Genomic DNA, 17,678 nt, shown 5'->3' with positions numbered 1-17,678 from the left:
AACACACAGGTCCATCCGATGGGGGCAGATTCAGTGTCACCTGAACACATCTTGTGCTTTCTCGTGTCTTTCTTGGTTTTAGTTCTTACTGCCCGTTCCCCTCTTAACCGTCGGTTCCCAAAGCCCAGCCCTGAACGTTACAGGGTCGGGTTTGGGAGCATCAGAAGTAGCCACTGGTATACCTGTCACTGCTCTGAACTCTGCTAACGCACTGCAGAAATTCACTTACTCTCCATGTATATTCAAGTAGCCCGAAAGTAGAAATGCTAGGGACTGCCCTCATTGTTATCAGCGCCCTGGGGGATGGCAGAGCTCGGGGAGCTGTCCTCTCTGGCTCAAACAGGTCACACAGAATGCCGGGTGGAGGTTATCAGAGGTTAAACCAAAAAATACAGTGAAAAGGCACTTTTAGTTTTAAACACATACCATAGGAATGCCTTTTGTATTTTTATGTGGAAACTGTTAGGATAAGTTATTTGGGCTGCATGTGTCCTCATATTGGTGTCACTTGAGAAGAGCAAAGGGGCCAGCAGACCCGGTACCTACGACCACTGTCAAGTCTGCCGCTGCCACACATGACGCAGTGTCAGAGTGAAAGAGATGATGGTAGTTCTGACCCGGGCACTGTCGTGGCTTCGCTGTCAGCACCCCGCCCCGGGTAACGGCTGTTCTAAACGAGGATGCCCTTCTCGTCCTCCCCAGTGCAGCCTTCAAGACTGAACCACTGGCAGCGCAGGGAGGGCGGGGCTCCTGGACTATTAGGAATCAGCCTCCAGGGCTGGTGCTAAGTCAGGGGATGGCATCCTGGTCTGAGGTCGGTGTTACCACCCATCACAGACGATGGGCGACCCTGGGCTACCGGAAGGTAATTTCTGGTGATGAGTAGCTTGGGTTATGACAGGGTCAGCGACCACAGCACAGATTCAGAGGGCAGCAGGGCGCGCGGGGTCCCTTCCGAACCCAGCGCCTGGTTCATGAGCGGTTCTCTGGTCTAAAGCCTTCCTTTCCAGTGGGTTTACCTCCAGCACAACACTCTCATCCTTTCCCGTTACAACAAGCCTTCCTCTTTTCTAAAGAATTGCTCGATGACTCTGTCTTATCAAAGACAAGATTCGATGGCTACCCAGGAGGAAGACACCTCTCCTCAGTGTTCACACAGCTGACTGCTAACCCAGGCTAACAAGGAAGTCAACTGGAGGTGAAGTGGTGAGTTCTTTTTTTAATGTTTTATTTATTTCTGTATTATTTTATTTTTTTGGCGTGGGTAATTAGGTTTTTAAATTTATTTTTAATGGAGGTACTGGGGATTGAACCCAGGACCTCATGCATGCTAAGCATATGCTCTACCACTTGAGCTGTGCCCTCCCCCCGAAGTGGGTGAGTTCTGCTCTTTCTGGAACTGTCACTTCAGTCTATGAGACATATTCTTAGGGAGGCATACTCAAGTGACTGCCATCTGACACACTGACTTAATTGAATAGTGGGAGTTGGAGCTAGGCTGTAAAAGGTCTCTGTCCTGGGGGCCAATGGCCGGGATCATCTACTTCCACTGCCCCTGAAAGTCTGAAGAACATGGCCTTCGCTTTCCCTTTTGCTACATACGACATGAATTCCCCTCGCTTCTGATTTGTTCTGTCAGATGCAGAGCGCCTATCGCGTGTTCATGGAGCTGGTGTTGTGTAGAAGAGACAAGAAAGAGTAGCTCCTGGCATTAGCTGGGAGGGAAGGGGACAAACACGGGAGTGAGATGAAAGTCGGTCATGGAATAACAGAAGGTGGGGCGAGGGTCAGTGGGAGCAGCAAGAGTTTATTCGAAGTGGCAGGAGGAGAACAAATTCACAGGAAAGTACACTGAGACAGTCTCCAGAGAGAAGGAATTATGAGTGGACAAACGGTACATGGGCATGAAAAGTCCACCAGGATGACCCCCGGTCTGGGGGCTTAGAGGATGAGATAAGTCCTGGTGCCGTTTATCAGACAGAAACTGAGAAGGAAGAGCAGCGCTTGGGAGAGACCAAGGAGGAGTCCAGTGTTGGACAGAGTCTGGGCCTGATGTTCTGCTGACAGAGCCTGAAGTCGTGGCGGCAGTGAGATCCCCGAAGAGGGGGGAAGGGGGCTGAGCCCTGAAGGGGCGGGCAGAGGAGGCCACGGAGGAGACACACACGGGACCGCATCCACCACTCAGAGCCCAGAACAGGCTCCAGCGTGTCAGAGAAGCGAGGGTGGGGAGGACGGCGTAGGGGAGCAGCGGCGGGAAGACGGCAGGGCGGCAGGGAGTCAGGGCAGGTCGGGAGATGTGAGACAGCCAGCTGGTCCCCGCGGATCCCACCAAGGAAGCAGATTCCAGGGACCCAAAACCAGAGCAGGAGGTGAGGGTGGGTTAGCGAGGACACACCACTCTTTTCAAGAATACTGGCTGGACTATATACAAAAATACATTTTAAAAAAGTTTCTTCTCTGTAGCACAGGAAACTATGTTCCATATCTTATAATAACACTTGATGAAAAAGAACATGTGCTGTATACCAGAAATGGACACATTATAACTGATAGTGCTTCAATTAAGAAAAAAAAAAGAATACTGGCTGGGAGGGAAGGGGGAGGCAGTGATTAGAAAGGGGCACTGGACTGAAGGAGGCATGGCTTTCTTCTTAACTGGGAAGACATTTGAAAATGTGCCTGGATACGTACACGCAGGCATGTAACCTGGCGGTCAAGGGCACACTGACCCAGGGGTCTGGGCTCTCCTTTATTTTAAAAAAAGGAGAGAACACATTTTTCCCACTGCTCTCTGCCTTCGCCATGCCAGCAATGGGCATGGACAGCTAGCAAAGAGATCCCTGGTAGCTTATTCTCCCACAGCTAATGCAAAGACGGACACGCCCAGCAGGAAGCTTCCTGTCTCAATGTGAAGGTGGTCAACAAAGTCAAAACCCAGCTCCCATCTGTGGTCAGAATCACACGCACCATAGAATGGGGCTATTTTCTTCATTTTCAGAATCCTCGCCAGAAAGTATAACTTGATTTCCTGACCCCTGGAATAGGCATCTGAGCGTGTGTTCCCCACCACTGCTCGCCAGTCCTCCCAGCTGTGACTCTGTTTAGCTGGGAGGGAACTGAGCAGGGAGTGAAGGACCAATAATTTATGGGAAATGGGAAACAAGGTCTGCCCCCTAAATAGCCACATGTTAAAGGTAACGTATGAGAAATTTAATCATAGGTACAAAGCTCATGATTGCACGGTTGAAAACAGGGTAAAATGTTGATGTTTAGAGGACAAAAATCCAAACAGTACATACAACTGGAGTATTTTATATATATATATGAAACATTTTCTTTCTCCTGGGACATTATCTTTCTTGGACACTTCCTAGGAATTAAATGAATACAACAAATAAAAGACACACAGAGCGCGTATGAAACAGCATAGTGTGGGAATGGGGGCATTTTGGTATAATATTTCTTGGAAAGCCTTAGTTTCCTGGAACCCCCTACTTGTCTTCTGTGGAAGAAGTGACACTTTCACACCACTTCACTAACTGGACCAAGGAGACAGCTTAAGAAAAGTAAATGGAATACTTACTATGATATGTTCTTTCCTGCACTATTTTTTTTAGGGGGGAGGAGGAATCAATTTCATAGCAGTGATTACTCAACTTTTAAACACAAGGCATTGGATCTGGAGATACTTGCCAATGAGGCCTTCCACTTCCTTGTCTACAGTCTAAAGTCTACCCTCTCATGCCTGTGGGTGAAGATCTCGGGTCTCAGATCACACTAGGGATTCTGCCATCCTCGGGCAGACTCAGGATTATTTTGTTTCCCTGTTGATGACAATTCATAAAACATATATGCAAGATGAGCTTGACTGAAGACTGGACTCACCTTTACTATGAGTTTCCTTCTCTAAAAAAGCTGACTCTGAGATAGTGTCAGCGTTCCAAAGAAAGGAGTTTTGTAACCATGCTTTCCTGAACTTTGTAACTTTGCCTTCACTGCAAGGCCTCTGCCCTGTATTTTACGTTTTTTTCCCACACTCCCTCTCCTCGATAACAAAATCATTCCAGCCTAAAGAAATCTTATTTATAAAGAGGCTTTTATACAAAGAGGTCACAACCCTGTCACATACCCATCAGCGATATTTTCAGCCCAGTAGAAGTTAAAGTTTTCTAATGACAAGATGGCAATAAATGAAGGTCTATTTGATGAATTACGCAAGGGCAGATGTGATTTACAGTCGGAGTCCTGATTCCCAGATGCGCACGTTCCTTTTTCCCATTGTCTGAGCTGATGATAAGGACCCAAGGCAGGCCTGGGGCTGACATGGCCTCCAACCTCCAGGCCTCGGGCGAGGGAGTCAAGGCGGAGGGCACAGGAGGCCGCTACTCGGAGGCAAGAAGGGCATGCAGTTCTGAAAAGAATACTTGTTTAGATTCCAGGGTGCTTCCGTGGACTCTGAAGGAAGAATATGCCATTGGGCCAGAGAATAAAGACCTTTTCTGAGCAAGGAGTATAATGCATGACAGATACATTTAAATAGTATATAACCTTCCTATTAATGTCACTTTGTGCAAATGCCAACCCTAAGAGTGCAGATTTGGAGCCAGAGCAATCCCATAGAATTATTTCAATGACTCCATTAACATTCAAATCATTGAGACTTTCAGTGGACACAGGAGAAGACAATTTGTGATCTAGATGGTTTCATTTAAAAACAAATAACCTACACGAAACTGAAGGCAATTAGTTTCCAAAATTACCAAAAACACAGTAATAATTCAATTCTTATTTCAGTTAACAAATGGGAGACCTTGGGATGGCTTGCTTACAGAGTACTCCTCAAAAGTGGTAATTAAAATGAATTAAATGTCAGATGCCTTAGGAGATCTCATTAATTAGTGGAATCCCGAGTGAGTCCTTTTGCAGAGCAATTATTTTGAAAAAGTAAATAATCACTTCCAGATTAATCTTTTTAGTACGTACACTGGACTATGAATATGTCAAGTTCATTTAGGAAAATCTCTCCCTTTAAGGCCTTCTCTAATATTAATATTCAATAGAAGGAGAAAGCCCAAAGACAAAATAAAATAAACATCCAGAGTAGAACAATTCCTAGAGCCATTTCTCTTGATTTTTAAACAATATATTTTCATGGCTTTTTCTTAACGTGGGTAGTCTTGTGAGGGCCCCCCATTCTGTGGGGTGGCCACATGCAGGTGTGGCACCTGGCAGTGTCACAACCCAGCCTAGCCTTGCGTAACGGAATTAGCCAAGGCAACTTCTCAGCTTTAACAGTTCTGCAGCCTTCCCTAGGAATTTCAGTATTTGCAGGCTTCGAGCCACATATGGCGTTTCTATAGGTACCCTGTAGTTCTACAAAACCCCCAACCTCCCAACGAAAGGATTATGCGTTACTGGGGTCCACAGGTTGCCAAGTATTAAGCTCCTTTTTTTTTTTTTTTTGGTTTATGATTACAAATTTGGCTCCACAGCGAGGTAACCATAACATATATAGCATACATGCATATACAGCAAATATAACATAAGCTCGCTTATCAAGTAGGTATTTTTAAAGTCACATGAAGAGAATGTTTTGTTATTCTGAAACCCAGTTAGGTTTCTGGGATATCTAGAGACCTAGCAAAAGGAAACTATCACATGGACTTTGGGAATGTGGGGGTGACTGGCCTCTGCCTGGGTGCCAGGGCTCTCTGCTGGCCTGGCTGTGCAGGCAAATGTCCTTGTCCCCATGAGCTTTCATGACTCTTTGGAGAGGCCTGGTGCCTTAGTTAATAAGGAAGGACACAGGAAATATTTTCCAAAAAATTATCTTCTATCTGACCCTAAAAAAAGAATCCATCCCATATTAAGTTACTGCTACTATTTATTGAATGCTTCCCGAGCGCCAGGGAAAGGTGCCAGGCACTTTGTACAAGACAATAATGCAGTGAAGATGCTGTTATTCATTCCCCTGGGAACTGATTTAGGAGGTTAAATATTTTGCCCGAGGTAGGAAGGTACCAAGTGGCAGAGCGACGATGCAAATCCACGCGTGGTTCTTAGACGCGATGCTTTGTGCTTCGAGTTGTCTACCACATAGTGTGGCGAAGCGCCTCTCTCTGCTTCCGGTTACATTCCACGGAGAGGGGGGAGGCAGGCTCCCAGGATGCTCAGTGTTTCCTTCCATTTTCCCATCAGCTGTTCAGTCTGTCTGAGGCAGATTCAGACACCTGCCTGACTGCTGTACAGCTCAGTCAGTCTTTTCAAGCACCTCCTGAACTAGGTCCAGCCTGAAATCTGGCGTTAAGTTCACCCTTTACATCTTATTGTTCTCAAACGTCCACAACAGCAACATAAAGTGCTCCATTACAGGCTCTTTATCCACAGTGGACTTCTAGCTAATCCATCTTATAGCTCAGCCCCCACACCCTGCTTCTCCTATGCCCAAGGGGGCGTCCCTGTCCATCCCGAAGGCTAACAAATTCTCCGTCCCTACTGTGCTGCCACATGCTTAAACCAGCGGTTTACAACCTAGAGCTCCGTTTATGATTTTCTTTTCACAAATCTCAGGAATTGCTAATGTTAACATCCAACCTTTTTTTTTTTTTTGCTGTTACTGAAGACAGGGGACATTAATTAATCCCTGGGTTCTGGGATCCTCAGGTTTGATACTGTTGTACCAATAGCTTTAGAAGAGTTGTGATCCTGTGGTTTTGATACTGACTTTGTAATTCAGCGCACAGCCCAGAGTAATCTGGGAGTCAAACATTCTACTTACAGAATTTCATGCAGTATCAAGCCTTCTCATCATTGCTCTCCAGAATGGCATCCTCCAAAGAGGGGGAAAAATACTCAAAAAGGCAGCTCTTGAAGACTGTCACTTGTAGAGTGTATCTGGGTAAATATATTACACATTACCAGCCAACTGGCAGACAATTACAATTATGGAATGAGGCCCACAATGTTACGAAACAGAGGATATGTTTAGAATAAACATATGGACCAAAAAGGATAACCCACTTAAGAGAAACCGTCAGGTCATTCTGATTTGAGGGCACTCTGCAAAATTTTACAGAATGAAAGTGTCACCGCTTAGCGAGCTGGGCGGCTCCCTGGCTTGGGCTCCTCTGCAGTGAGTTTTTAAAGGATACAAGCGGCTGCGTCCTTTCCGTGCCCGGAAACAGGAGCCGTTCCCTCCTCCCTGGGACGTTCCAGGGGATGGCTTCTTAAACTCGGGAAAGGTGAGTGGCAGGGTTTTGTATTTAAAAAAAAAAATTAAATGTTCTTTACCAAGATCTGGACTAAGCATAATTCTAAGTAGCCACATTAGGGACAGAGCACAATAACAGGGCTAAGCTGATACTCCCCCACTGAAGATTTTCTGTTCAGCGCCAAAGCCTGGTTTTCCATTTTAGGATGCGGGGAGGATGGTAGACAGGCATACTGGGATGCTGCTGGGGCTGCAGCCCACTGCTGGGAACCCTACAAATGCGATCGTGGATGGAGACAGATTTAGTCTCACTTCCTACGGAAAGAAATAAAGATCGTCACAATCTGCTGGGGAAGAGCACAGATGTTGGCTCTGACTTAGAACCCTGAAGCAGGGAGAGAAGAAAAGAATGAGGAGAAAATGGGACAGGCTGACAGACACAGCAGTGATGTCACTGTCCCTCTAGAATTTAACATGACTGGGCCATGGACTGCGGCAAAGCAGAGTTCATTCTCTGATTACCAGCTCTCCTTCCCTGGCTATGAAAGACGTGTTTTTTTTCACGTCTCCAGCATCTTCTGTTCCTGAAGACCTGGTAGGAGTTGTCACCTTCCCAGGTAACGTCTCACTTGGAAGTGGCCTTGTTTGAAAACTTACTTCTGTCTTTAATTATAAGGCAGACTAGCTGTGAGACACGCGGCCCATCTCTCTCCCAGGTCCCGCCCACGGTCACTATCCGAAGCAGTTCTGTTTAGTTCTGTGGGAGCACTTGAATTTATGCCCCATTAAAGTTCCCTTTTGAAAATTACGAGCTGAAGCCACATCTAACAATCATGACGTTCTCTGCATCCCACGCACAGGCTAAAAATGGAAAATTCATTTCGTGGTCGTAGAACCAATAAAAAAATATGACTTCATTTGAAATGCCTAATTCTTAAAAAAAGGAAATTAAGTAATTTCAGGTGTTTATACAACGTCCTTATGACTAGAGCATTCTATAAACACTGAACATGCTCCGAGAAGGTTCTCTTATGTCATAAGAAATTACAGCTTCGACAGGAGGCCAAAACCTTTTCTGCCGCTGTGAGATTTGCTTTTAGTTTCAAATTTAACTCTAACATTTTTCTTTTAGTACCAAGGTCAAGACAGGGCCTCTTAATATTTATGTTCTTACTCATCTTTCATTAGCCACAGTGCAAAGAAGTGTTGCCAGTTTCCTACCTCAAGACGGGGTGACATAAATGACTCCGGGTGTGACCACCTGGGATGAGTCAATGAGTCCCCACTGTGTGCCAGTGGGACCAACGTTCTCTAGGAAAAGCTCATGTGGTCATATTCTTATTGAAGATAAGTACCCCAAGCCTCAAGCAATATCAAAGGCATAGCTGAGTTGAGACATTCCTAAAACTGCCTACAGTACTTACTAAGAGTGTCCCCTTACCTTTTACTATTTTTGGGAGGAGGGAGGGAACACCATCTGACATGAATAGAAGAACCAAGGACTCTGACTCCACCAAGACTTCCCCCAAATATTCCACGACCCCTACTGGGTACAGGGCTCTCTGGGCTTGTGTCTTAAGGTCCCTGGAAGAATCTGGAAAGAGCAGGGAAAAGTCCAGACCAGCAACTTCTGGAGAGTTTCTGTGTCATGGGACAGACGCTGGAGGTGGGTCTTCTCTCAGGAACGCTTTGCAGCAGTGAGGGCTCTGCGTGGACAGCTAGCCACGATTGTCCTGCACGGAGGGCTGCCCGGCTGTCCATGACCTGGTTCCAGCCTGGAGGCCACCACTGCCCTTCACTCTCCTTAGTCAGCCCTGTTCCACTGGCCCAGCAGGACTCTGGGCTCTTCCTCATCAGCCCCAGCCTTTGCTCACACCCTTCTGTCTGCAATGCCCTTCTTTCTCTCCGCTCTTCCCGTCCATGTATATTCCCTCAGCTCATCTGAAATATCCTCTCCATGAAAGCTTCCCTCATTCATCGCCCAGCTAGTGGTTTCCTTCTCCTCTGACTCCCCCTTCTCCACGACATGACCTCTGTAGCCCTCCCACGTTTTAACCTGTACAGTTGTCCTCTCTTTTCATCTGTTCCCTTCTCTATAAAACAAAAAGGTACTAGAGTCCAGAGTCCAGGGGTTATTGATGGTGACTTTCCTAGCATCTAGCCCAGTAATTCCGTGGTTTTGAAATGAGGCTCTGCACAGCCCCAGGGTTCCAGACAGGCCACCCGGTCGGGGCACAGGGCCATGGGGAGACCCCTTCCCTCCAATCTGTGCTTTAGTCAGGTGGGTTTGGATGGTAATTCTTCTATTTATTGGGATTTGTGTAATTTTTTTTAAGGATTCTGCTGGAGGTAGAAGAAAGAAGGAAACCACTGCAATAGACAGTGTCAAATAAATAAAGAGAATCACCCTATGCCTTGAACACTTTCTCCCTTTAGATAGAAAGAAATCCAGTGATCAAAACTGAGCTGCGAAGGTTCAGAGTGCCTGTCAATCAAAGGACATGGTCAAAACAGAGGGCCCTTTCTGTCCTGTATGATCACTTTACATTAAAATTTGATAGACGCTCCCCCGAGCTCTGAATGAATTATATTTAAGGAGGTAAATGGAACCACGCTAGCACCTAGTTCTGCTCTGTGGTGTGTGTGTGTGTGTGTGTGTGTGTGTGGCGTGCACTTGAGCACACCCACAATGCTCTGATCGCAGTGTAACTTCCAGGGTACAGGAGAGATTACAAATGATGCTCGTGTCTCTTGCAGCCCCCTCCCACCAAATAAATCTACTCCTCAGTCATTCCCCATCCGTGTAAGTGGCACTAACATCCACTCTGCTGCTCAGGCTGCAAATCTAAGGGTTCCTCCTGATTTCTCTCTTTCCTTCACTACCCACATCCAATTTATCAGTAAATACTGTTGGTTCCACCTCTAAAACATGTTCCGAAGTGGCTCATTTCCCCCCGCCATCTGCGGCGACCAGCTGCTATGGTTCACGGCATCCTGGTTTCATACCTCCGTCACCGTGTTCATACCTCTTCTCAGCTCCGCCTTCTGCACTCTCCCCCTATTATCCGTTCTCTAGGCAGCGTGTTCAAACCTCTTCTAGTAAGAACCCTCCAAGTTTCCTGTCAAACGTACAGGAAAACTACTATTCATGTATCACTGCAAATTAAACACATTTGTTCATCCTGAGAATCATCTGTTGGGGAGTTTTTCTTTTTTTTAAGAAAGAAAAGAAATTAGCAGGTGACTGGGCAGAAAGACCAGAAGGACCAGCACATCACTCAAAAACAGAAAGGACTTACGGCTTCAGATTTGGGAGGCACTGGAGGTGGAGGTAGGGCAATCTCTGAAGACTTCATTGCTGCTCCCAGAGTTCCGGGGACAGGAAGGGGAGAAGTTGCGCACTTGGACCGGGCAGAACCTCTAAACTGATCACACCTGCTCTTCTCGCTCAGGGAGCGCGTGAGAGGCTGATGGCTGGGCTTGCCTTCCTCCAGCCACAGCTCTTCATAAGGGAGCTCTGACTTCCCCGGGAGGCCCGCCGATTCTTCACTAGCTTCTGGGAAAAGGTAGTCGCTCCCACTGTCACCCGAGTCCTGATAGGGCAGGATGTCATGAGGGAAGGGGGCCCACTCTCCCCCCAGGTCCCTGCAGCCGTGGAGGTTCACCTCGCTGTTGCCATGGAGATTGTTGCCATACACACAGACCGAGAGCCGGTGGAAGGACTGGGTGAGCTCGTCGCGAGCGTAGCTGAGGGAGTTGGGCACGTGGTTGTGGCCAGTGCACCGGCCCTTCTTGGGACTCTTACAGTCCTCGTTCCAGTCCGTTTTCACGTCGCGGACCGCCCGTGAATACTCATCGATGTCGAACTGTTCTTGGCAGATACCCAGCCAGTGATGGACCAGGGTTTCGGGCCACACTTCCCCCTTCACCAGGTGTTCCGGGAGGCTAAACTTGGGGACGGTCAAGTGCAGAGGGAAGTGCATGGGGAGGATCTTGTTGTTCCGCAGCACACAGCAGACCACCACGGTCTTGGTCTGGATGTTCACAAACTTGTAGCGGTGCCCCTCGCGGATGAAGTGGAGGTCGTACGGGTTTCTCGGTGGAGGGCTGGGCACCGTCACATTCACGGGAAGCCTGGTTTTCTCCACAATGTTGCGGATGGTGTGCTCGCCCTCCTGCATCTGAAGTTCCAGGGGGCTCCGCGTGCTGAACCGGCCCTTGCACTGGAATGGGAGGCTGACGCTCTCGTTGGTCCGGTGATTCATGCAAATGAGGCACGGCATTTTGCCTTTTCCCAGCTTGCTGATGGAATTGAGCTTCCCAATCTTTTTGAAGATGGTGTTGAGTCGTGACTTCTCCTTGAAAGTCTTTGCATACAGGATTTCTGCCTGGCCCATTAGTGTGAGTTCATCCCCTGTACATAGGGTGATGTTGTAAACTTCTGTATCTTCATTGCATTCACCTGAAGCAACCTACCACAGAACAGATCAAATTTTAGGGTGGTTTTCTTTTGTTTATTCACACAAAGAAAAATGCTGTTTTATTTTAATACCAAATTTAGACACTCCATTTCTTTTATAATATTTATGCGGTTAACGATAACCAGATGATGTTAGCTTAGACTTTTAAAAACACGTGTTTTTTTCCTGAAGAAAAAGGTGCTCTGTATTCATTAGTAACACTTTAGGAAATACAGAAGAAAAACACAAAAATAAAATAATATCCTGACTCAGAGATAGAAACGCTTAATGATTTGATAAACATCCTTTCAATTTCTTTTCCTATGTAGTCTACCATATGGGTAATTATTTGGGGACATTAATATTATCACTGCATCTTTTTCAGTTATAAAAATACTTTCATGAATACCATTGTAGAAAATTCTTTAACTATTAAAACTCTGCTTATTTTTTAACATAATTTTATTACATTTCCAATTTTTTCTAAAACTGGAACTGGGACAAAGGGCTTAAAAATGTCTTATTTCTCCCCCTTCCTTTATTTTATTATACAAACTACTCACATTCATTGGAAGAAATAGCAGAAAATACAGATATTAAAACAAAACAAAACAAAACAAATTCTATACAATCTGACCACTGAAGATAACCTGTTAACAATTTTGTATCAATAGAAAAAAAAAGTCTATCAATCTATCTCAGAGCTATATATAAACACACCGAATTTTACTGCTGAATTTTTCACTATAACGTATCCATTTTCCTGTGTATACACTCCATCAATTGTAATACTGACCTAACGTATTCCATTCTATATGGATATGCCTTAATTTATTTGACCAGTTCCTTATTGTCAGACAGATGGGATTTCCCAATTTTTAGCAATTATAATAGTACCGCAACAAACTTTTCTGCACTTCAATTATTTCCTTAGGATAAAGACTGAGAAGTGGAATTGCATGGACAAAGCTATGTGTATTTGAAAGGTCTAATATTTATTGCCCATGGTACTTCATCAATGTTACAATTATTCATGTTTCTATCTATTGTTGTGGATCTCAGTTTGTTGCTATTCTGTTATGTCCAGTAATCTTACTGTAATAATTCTTTCCAGTTGATTTTCTTTGGATTCCTAAGTGATCATATCTTTCATTTTTTCAGTTTTCACCCTTTCTCTCCCACAACAGAGCGGTGGTGGTGAGAGTGTTTGTTTCACATTTTATTGTGAATATCACCTGTGTTTTAATGTCAACTATGAGAAATTTGTTGGCTTGAAATGGAATTTTTAAAATCACATTAGTCTTTCCAATTCTAGTTTTCTAAAAGTTTCCACAAAGAGATTAATTTTTTATTTTTACCAAATGGTTTCTGTATCCAATAAGATAGTCATGTGTTAATTTTAAATTTTGAGGTACAGATTTCATATTATAATAGTAGGTTCCCAAATAGTAAAAAAAAAAAAAAACCTTACATGCCTGAAATAATCTCTACCTGATCATGGCACACTTAAAACTACATGGCATGTTTCTCCTTGACAGTATTTATCTATGATCTATGTATCTTAGCCACAGGTGAGAGTAAAGTACAGTTTTATTATTATGTTATCTTTACCTGGTTTTAGTATCAGGCTTACATTAAGCTTGAGATGAACTTTTTCTTTTTATGTTAATAAAAAAGCATCTTGGGTAAAGTGACTGACAATGTTCAGATGACTTACTGGGTAGTCACCCTCATATGCATTTACAGAACTAGGTGGTAACAATCCTTGTAAATAATTTCTTACCTCTTCTGGGTCATCTCTATATAATTTTAATCTTTGGAAAAAGGAATTTGTCAATCAAAATCAGTGCTATAAAAAACAAACAGTTCTCTCGTCTCTGTAGTGAAGGGAGTTTGTCTGAAGGAGGCGTTATTAGTACATAAATGGCAGCACAATATTTAAGGGCAGTTCAGGGCTCCTAAGGTTTAAAATCCATTTTAGGTGACTCAGGTAAGTATTGTTACTATATTTTTTTTCAACAAGACCTCAACTTAACTGTGTTTAGTTTCAGTCTCGGCATTCACCTGGACTTCTACATCGGAATAAGTTTGGGAATTTAAATTCAGTAATAAATAATAAATAAGTACAATTTAACTTTTTATTTAGAATAATTTCAGATTTGTAGAAGAGTTGTGAAGGTAGTGGAAAGAGTACCTGTAATGCCCTTCACTCAGCTTCTCCTGTTAACATCTTACAAAACCGTGGCACATGGTCAAAGCTAAGAAATGAACATGGTACAATCTACTAACCACATGACAAGCTTTATTTGGATTTCACTAGTTTTTTCCACGAATGTCTTTTTTCTGTTCTGGGACCAAACCAGGATATCATACTGCAACCAGTTCTCTGTTCTGTGAGTTTCTTGACCTCTCTTTGTTTTTCATGACCTTCACAGTTTTGGAGAATATAGAGCAAGGCTTTTTTAAGCTAATACATAATTTATACAGGACAATACTTGGCACACGGGATAGCTGTCTTTCTTTTCCTACAGGACCTTAACTTTCAAGGTTTCAGTTATTTTATTCTCCTGACTTTGGTCACCAAAGGTCTTCAGAAAAGATTTATTGGCTATTCATTTTAACTTTTGGTTTATCCCTAAGGCTTTTACTTGCAGTGAGTATCTAGTTAAGCTTATAACAATACAGATCAGAGGTCAGCAAACTATTGCCTACAGTCCATGCTGGCCCCGACTCTGACTTAGTAAATAAAGTTTTATTAGGACATCGCTATGCCCATTCCTTTCCGCATGGTCTCTGGCTGCCTTCACTCTCTGATGGCAAGGTGCAGAGCTGCAGGAAGGACTGTATGGCCGGCAAACTCTAAACTATTTACTCTTTGTCCCTTTACGGAAAAGGTTTGCTGACCCCGGGTACAGACGAATGAAAAGGACCATGGCCTTTGGAAATTAACTGGCACAATACTACGAATGGTACAATACTAATAACTAAACTACGAGCTAAGTCTCAATCTTGTTTACTGTTAGGTGACCTCAGACGAAGTGTTCTGCCTTTTTGCGACTCAGTTTCCTCATCGATAAAATGAGAACACCATCAGCTACTTCTCAAGCTTAACCGACGTATGCAAACAACTTCCCACAGTGGTAAGCTCTCAACAAATGGAGACCATTATTGTTATTATTACCTTTATTAACAATGATTCTTGAAAGTTTAATTCTTGTAATTGTTTCATATTCCCTTTCACATCTCTGCATTTTCATGTTGTTTTCTATTTTCATGCACTACTGTTTTCAAGCCCAAACCACTACCTCTAGGCATCACCCTTCCTTCTGTACTGAGGAGCTGCTCAAATTTTTATTGAAGATGTTATCCCAGAATAAAACTTACTGTCAGAATAGGGCCAGAAATATCAATACAGTTATATTCCAAAGGGAGGGAACATACTGAAATGATTCAAAATATACTGTTCTAGGATAAACTGGTCTCCAAAATGCTCAGATGCATTGCTCTACTTCCTTTTTACTGGAACTTGGTAAAAAAAAAAACAAACTTGGCAGTTCATCTGTTTGGACCAAGATGGAGACAGGGATGTTGAGAGAAAGGGTTCTCATGAGATTTGAGAAACACACACAAGTTCACTCATACAACAAGCTGTTTCCAGTGAACATAGAGGGAGCCAACAGTGCTTCTCAAACATGAAGGAAAAACAAGAAGAAATGGCTCTTTCCAACTCTTTTACATCAGTACTCACTATATTTTTCCTTATTTACCTTTAGAAACACACACCTTCCAGAATGAAGAAATTACAGGTCTGGTGAGGAACGTACATCAAATGAATTGAAAGAAAGTGTCCACACAGTTTGTGGGACATGACTCAGAAGGTGCACGCACAGATTCAACAGATCAGAACTATCCTCACTAAGTGTCACTCTCTGGGTGCAGTCCACAGTTTTGTCTACATTTTTGTGCATGTCTGTACTTCTAAAGGAAGTTACCCCCACTCCCATACATCAAAATGCATAACATATGTGAGTACAATCTGTGATTCCACGCTTCCAACTCTGATGTCATCATTCACGCTAGCAATTAGCTCTGCATAGATTATGAGACGAACGTACTGACCCGTCTTGTGGTCATTGTCAGTGACAGATAAAGAATTTCATAAATAAGTGTTCTTCCCTTGGCAGTTGAACTAAACAGTCTATTCTGGTTTCTACAGATGTGATTTATTTGCATAATTTCTTTCCTTTAAGTTTTTTTTTTTTAATAGCAGAAGAAACAATGCGTTCTAAGCGCCTGAGTATGCGTGCCTGGTTAACATTTCCAGTTTCAATGTTTCCTGAGAGGAAGTCATTCAAAGCGTGTTATCTAAACAACTTTAATAGGTCTAATCCAGGAAACTATCAGGGTTTTGCTATTCATAATACCGTTCAGAATGAATACCCCACGATCAAGCAACATTTAAAAACACTGATGTAAAATTTACACACACACACTTCTTTCTCCCCTCTTCTTTCTGTCTCTGGCAACAGGCAACCCATTTTCTAAGAACAGTTGTTTTAAAGATCAAACATGTAACAGAGGTTAAAAATTTCAACTCTTGGGGGAAAAAAGGCAGGATTGATCTGATTGATATTTGGTTAAATAGACAATATTTGATTGTTAGATCACTTCCCCCCAAACGTCAATTTTTCTCTTTCCTTCAGGAAAATGGCAGAAAATGAGAAAGGAAGGCCTTGAAGAGTTAAGATAAATGTCAATCCTGAGTGTTTTATTTTTTTTTAAACAGGAAATAGGGCAAGGATGACAACGGCCATGATTTAATTTGCGACGGCGCAGCAGAGGGCTTGCCAACTGGTAGTTTTTCAGAGGAGGTCTCGAAACCTCAGACGACAAAAAAAGCACTGGGCTGTCTTCAAACACTGAAATAATTGGCCTCGCCACTGTATCCAATTTTATCATTCTGAATGAATCGTGAAAATAAATGACATCTGACTCATGGTAAGGAAGAGATGCCATTTAAAAAAAACTGGAATATACAAATAAAAATTGGCTGCCTCTAAATTCATTCACTTTTCATTTTTAAAATTCATTCTTCCCTCTTGACAAAATTCAGGTTGTATACTAATCAATGATTTCTGATCCTTCTGGAACTTAGCCAAGAACAAGGCAGTGAGCTAAAGGCCTCCGAGCCACCAAGAAGATGTGAAGTTAGGGCTTATGGAGAAGGCTTTGAGGACCTTAACTCAAAGTGACCCACCTTGGTTAGCAGTTTCCAGCTCACAGCGGAATAGAAGTGAAATTAAAACTGGAAATACAGACTGGTAAGGAAGGTATTCTGACAAACTTAAAGGCAACAAGTGAGCAGTTTAAATGAGTGTAAAACACCTAATTCTCAGGTCCGCAGTGTCCCTCTCTATAAAGTTAAGAGTCATACACATCTCAGGAGATGAGGTTAAGTTTAAATTTTGTGCAAGTACTTCTCTTTCAGATGGCAGAAAGAAAGAAATCTATTTTAGGAAACCGAAAGGAAATTATAGTCATTTTGGACAGAATTTTTGTTACAATTCACAGCTATCCCCAAAGCTGGCTACCTAGAGTTACTCATACCCTAAAGGCTCCAGAGGAGGTAAAAAATGTCATGGCAAATGATCTTTATCCAGTCTGCAGAATCACAGGGAAAAAACCCACCTCTCTGACACCATTGTAAACTTTCCACAGGAGGCGGATGCCTTTTCAGAATTGTCAAGACAGAAAGTAGGGATGGTATTTTCAATGAGGAATGATGTGACCATCGCGTCTGCACTACACTCTTCAAACAAAACCACCCCAAAACTCTGCAAGAACTCTAATGTTTCAGTCTCACTATGTTGTGCTACTTCACAGGACGACCACAGGATGGCTGCGGAACAAAGTCAGGTCATAAGCTGTTTTTGCATTTTAGAAGACAAACAGGATCAGAAAGACAACAGGGAGTAAAATAATTACGACAAGAGTTCGAAGCAAGAGCA

At 43.5% G+C, this 17,678-nt stretch overlaps 1 protein-coding gene and 1 long non-coding RNA gene across 2 annotated transcripts in view; one reads left to right on the top strand and one right to left on the bottom strand.

Annotated features, from left to right (window-relative positions):
- GAREM1 (GRB2 associated regulator of MAPK1 subtype 1) overlaps nucleotides 1–17,678 on the bottom strand; it is a 162,659-nt gene that overhangs the window by 5,809 nt on the left and 139,172 nt on the right. Inside the window, exon 4 of the mRNA XM_006205071.3 lies at nucleotides 10,510–11,682. Coding sequence (XP_006205133.1) covers nucleotides 10,510–11,682 — 1,173 coding nt within the window. The remainder of the gene's footprint in view (nucleotides 1–10,509; nucleotides 11,683–17,678) is intronic.
- LOC140689000 (uncharacterized) lies at nucleotides 11,520–16,735 on the top strand. Its single transcript, XR_012063854.1, has 3 exons — nucleotides 11,520–11,611; nucleotides 14,694–14,810; nucleotides 16,457–16,735. It is a non-coding gene; the product is annotated as an uncharacterized lncRNA (long non-coding RNA).

The sequence above is a fragment of the Vicugna pacos genome, chromosome 24 (assembly GCF_048564905.1).
Source record: "Vicugna pacos chromosome 24, VicPac4, whole genome shotgun sequence".
Lineage (NCBI taxonomy): Eukaryota > Metazoa > Chordata > Mammalia > Artiodactyla > Camelidae > Vicugna > Vicugna pacos.
The sequence above is the reverse complement of the archived record's forward strand: the minus strand, read 5'-3'. Positions and strand labels throughout refer to the sequence as shown.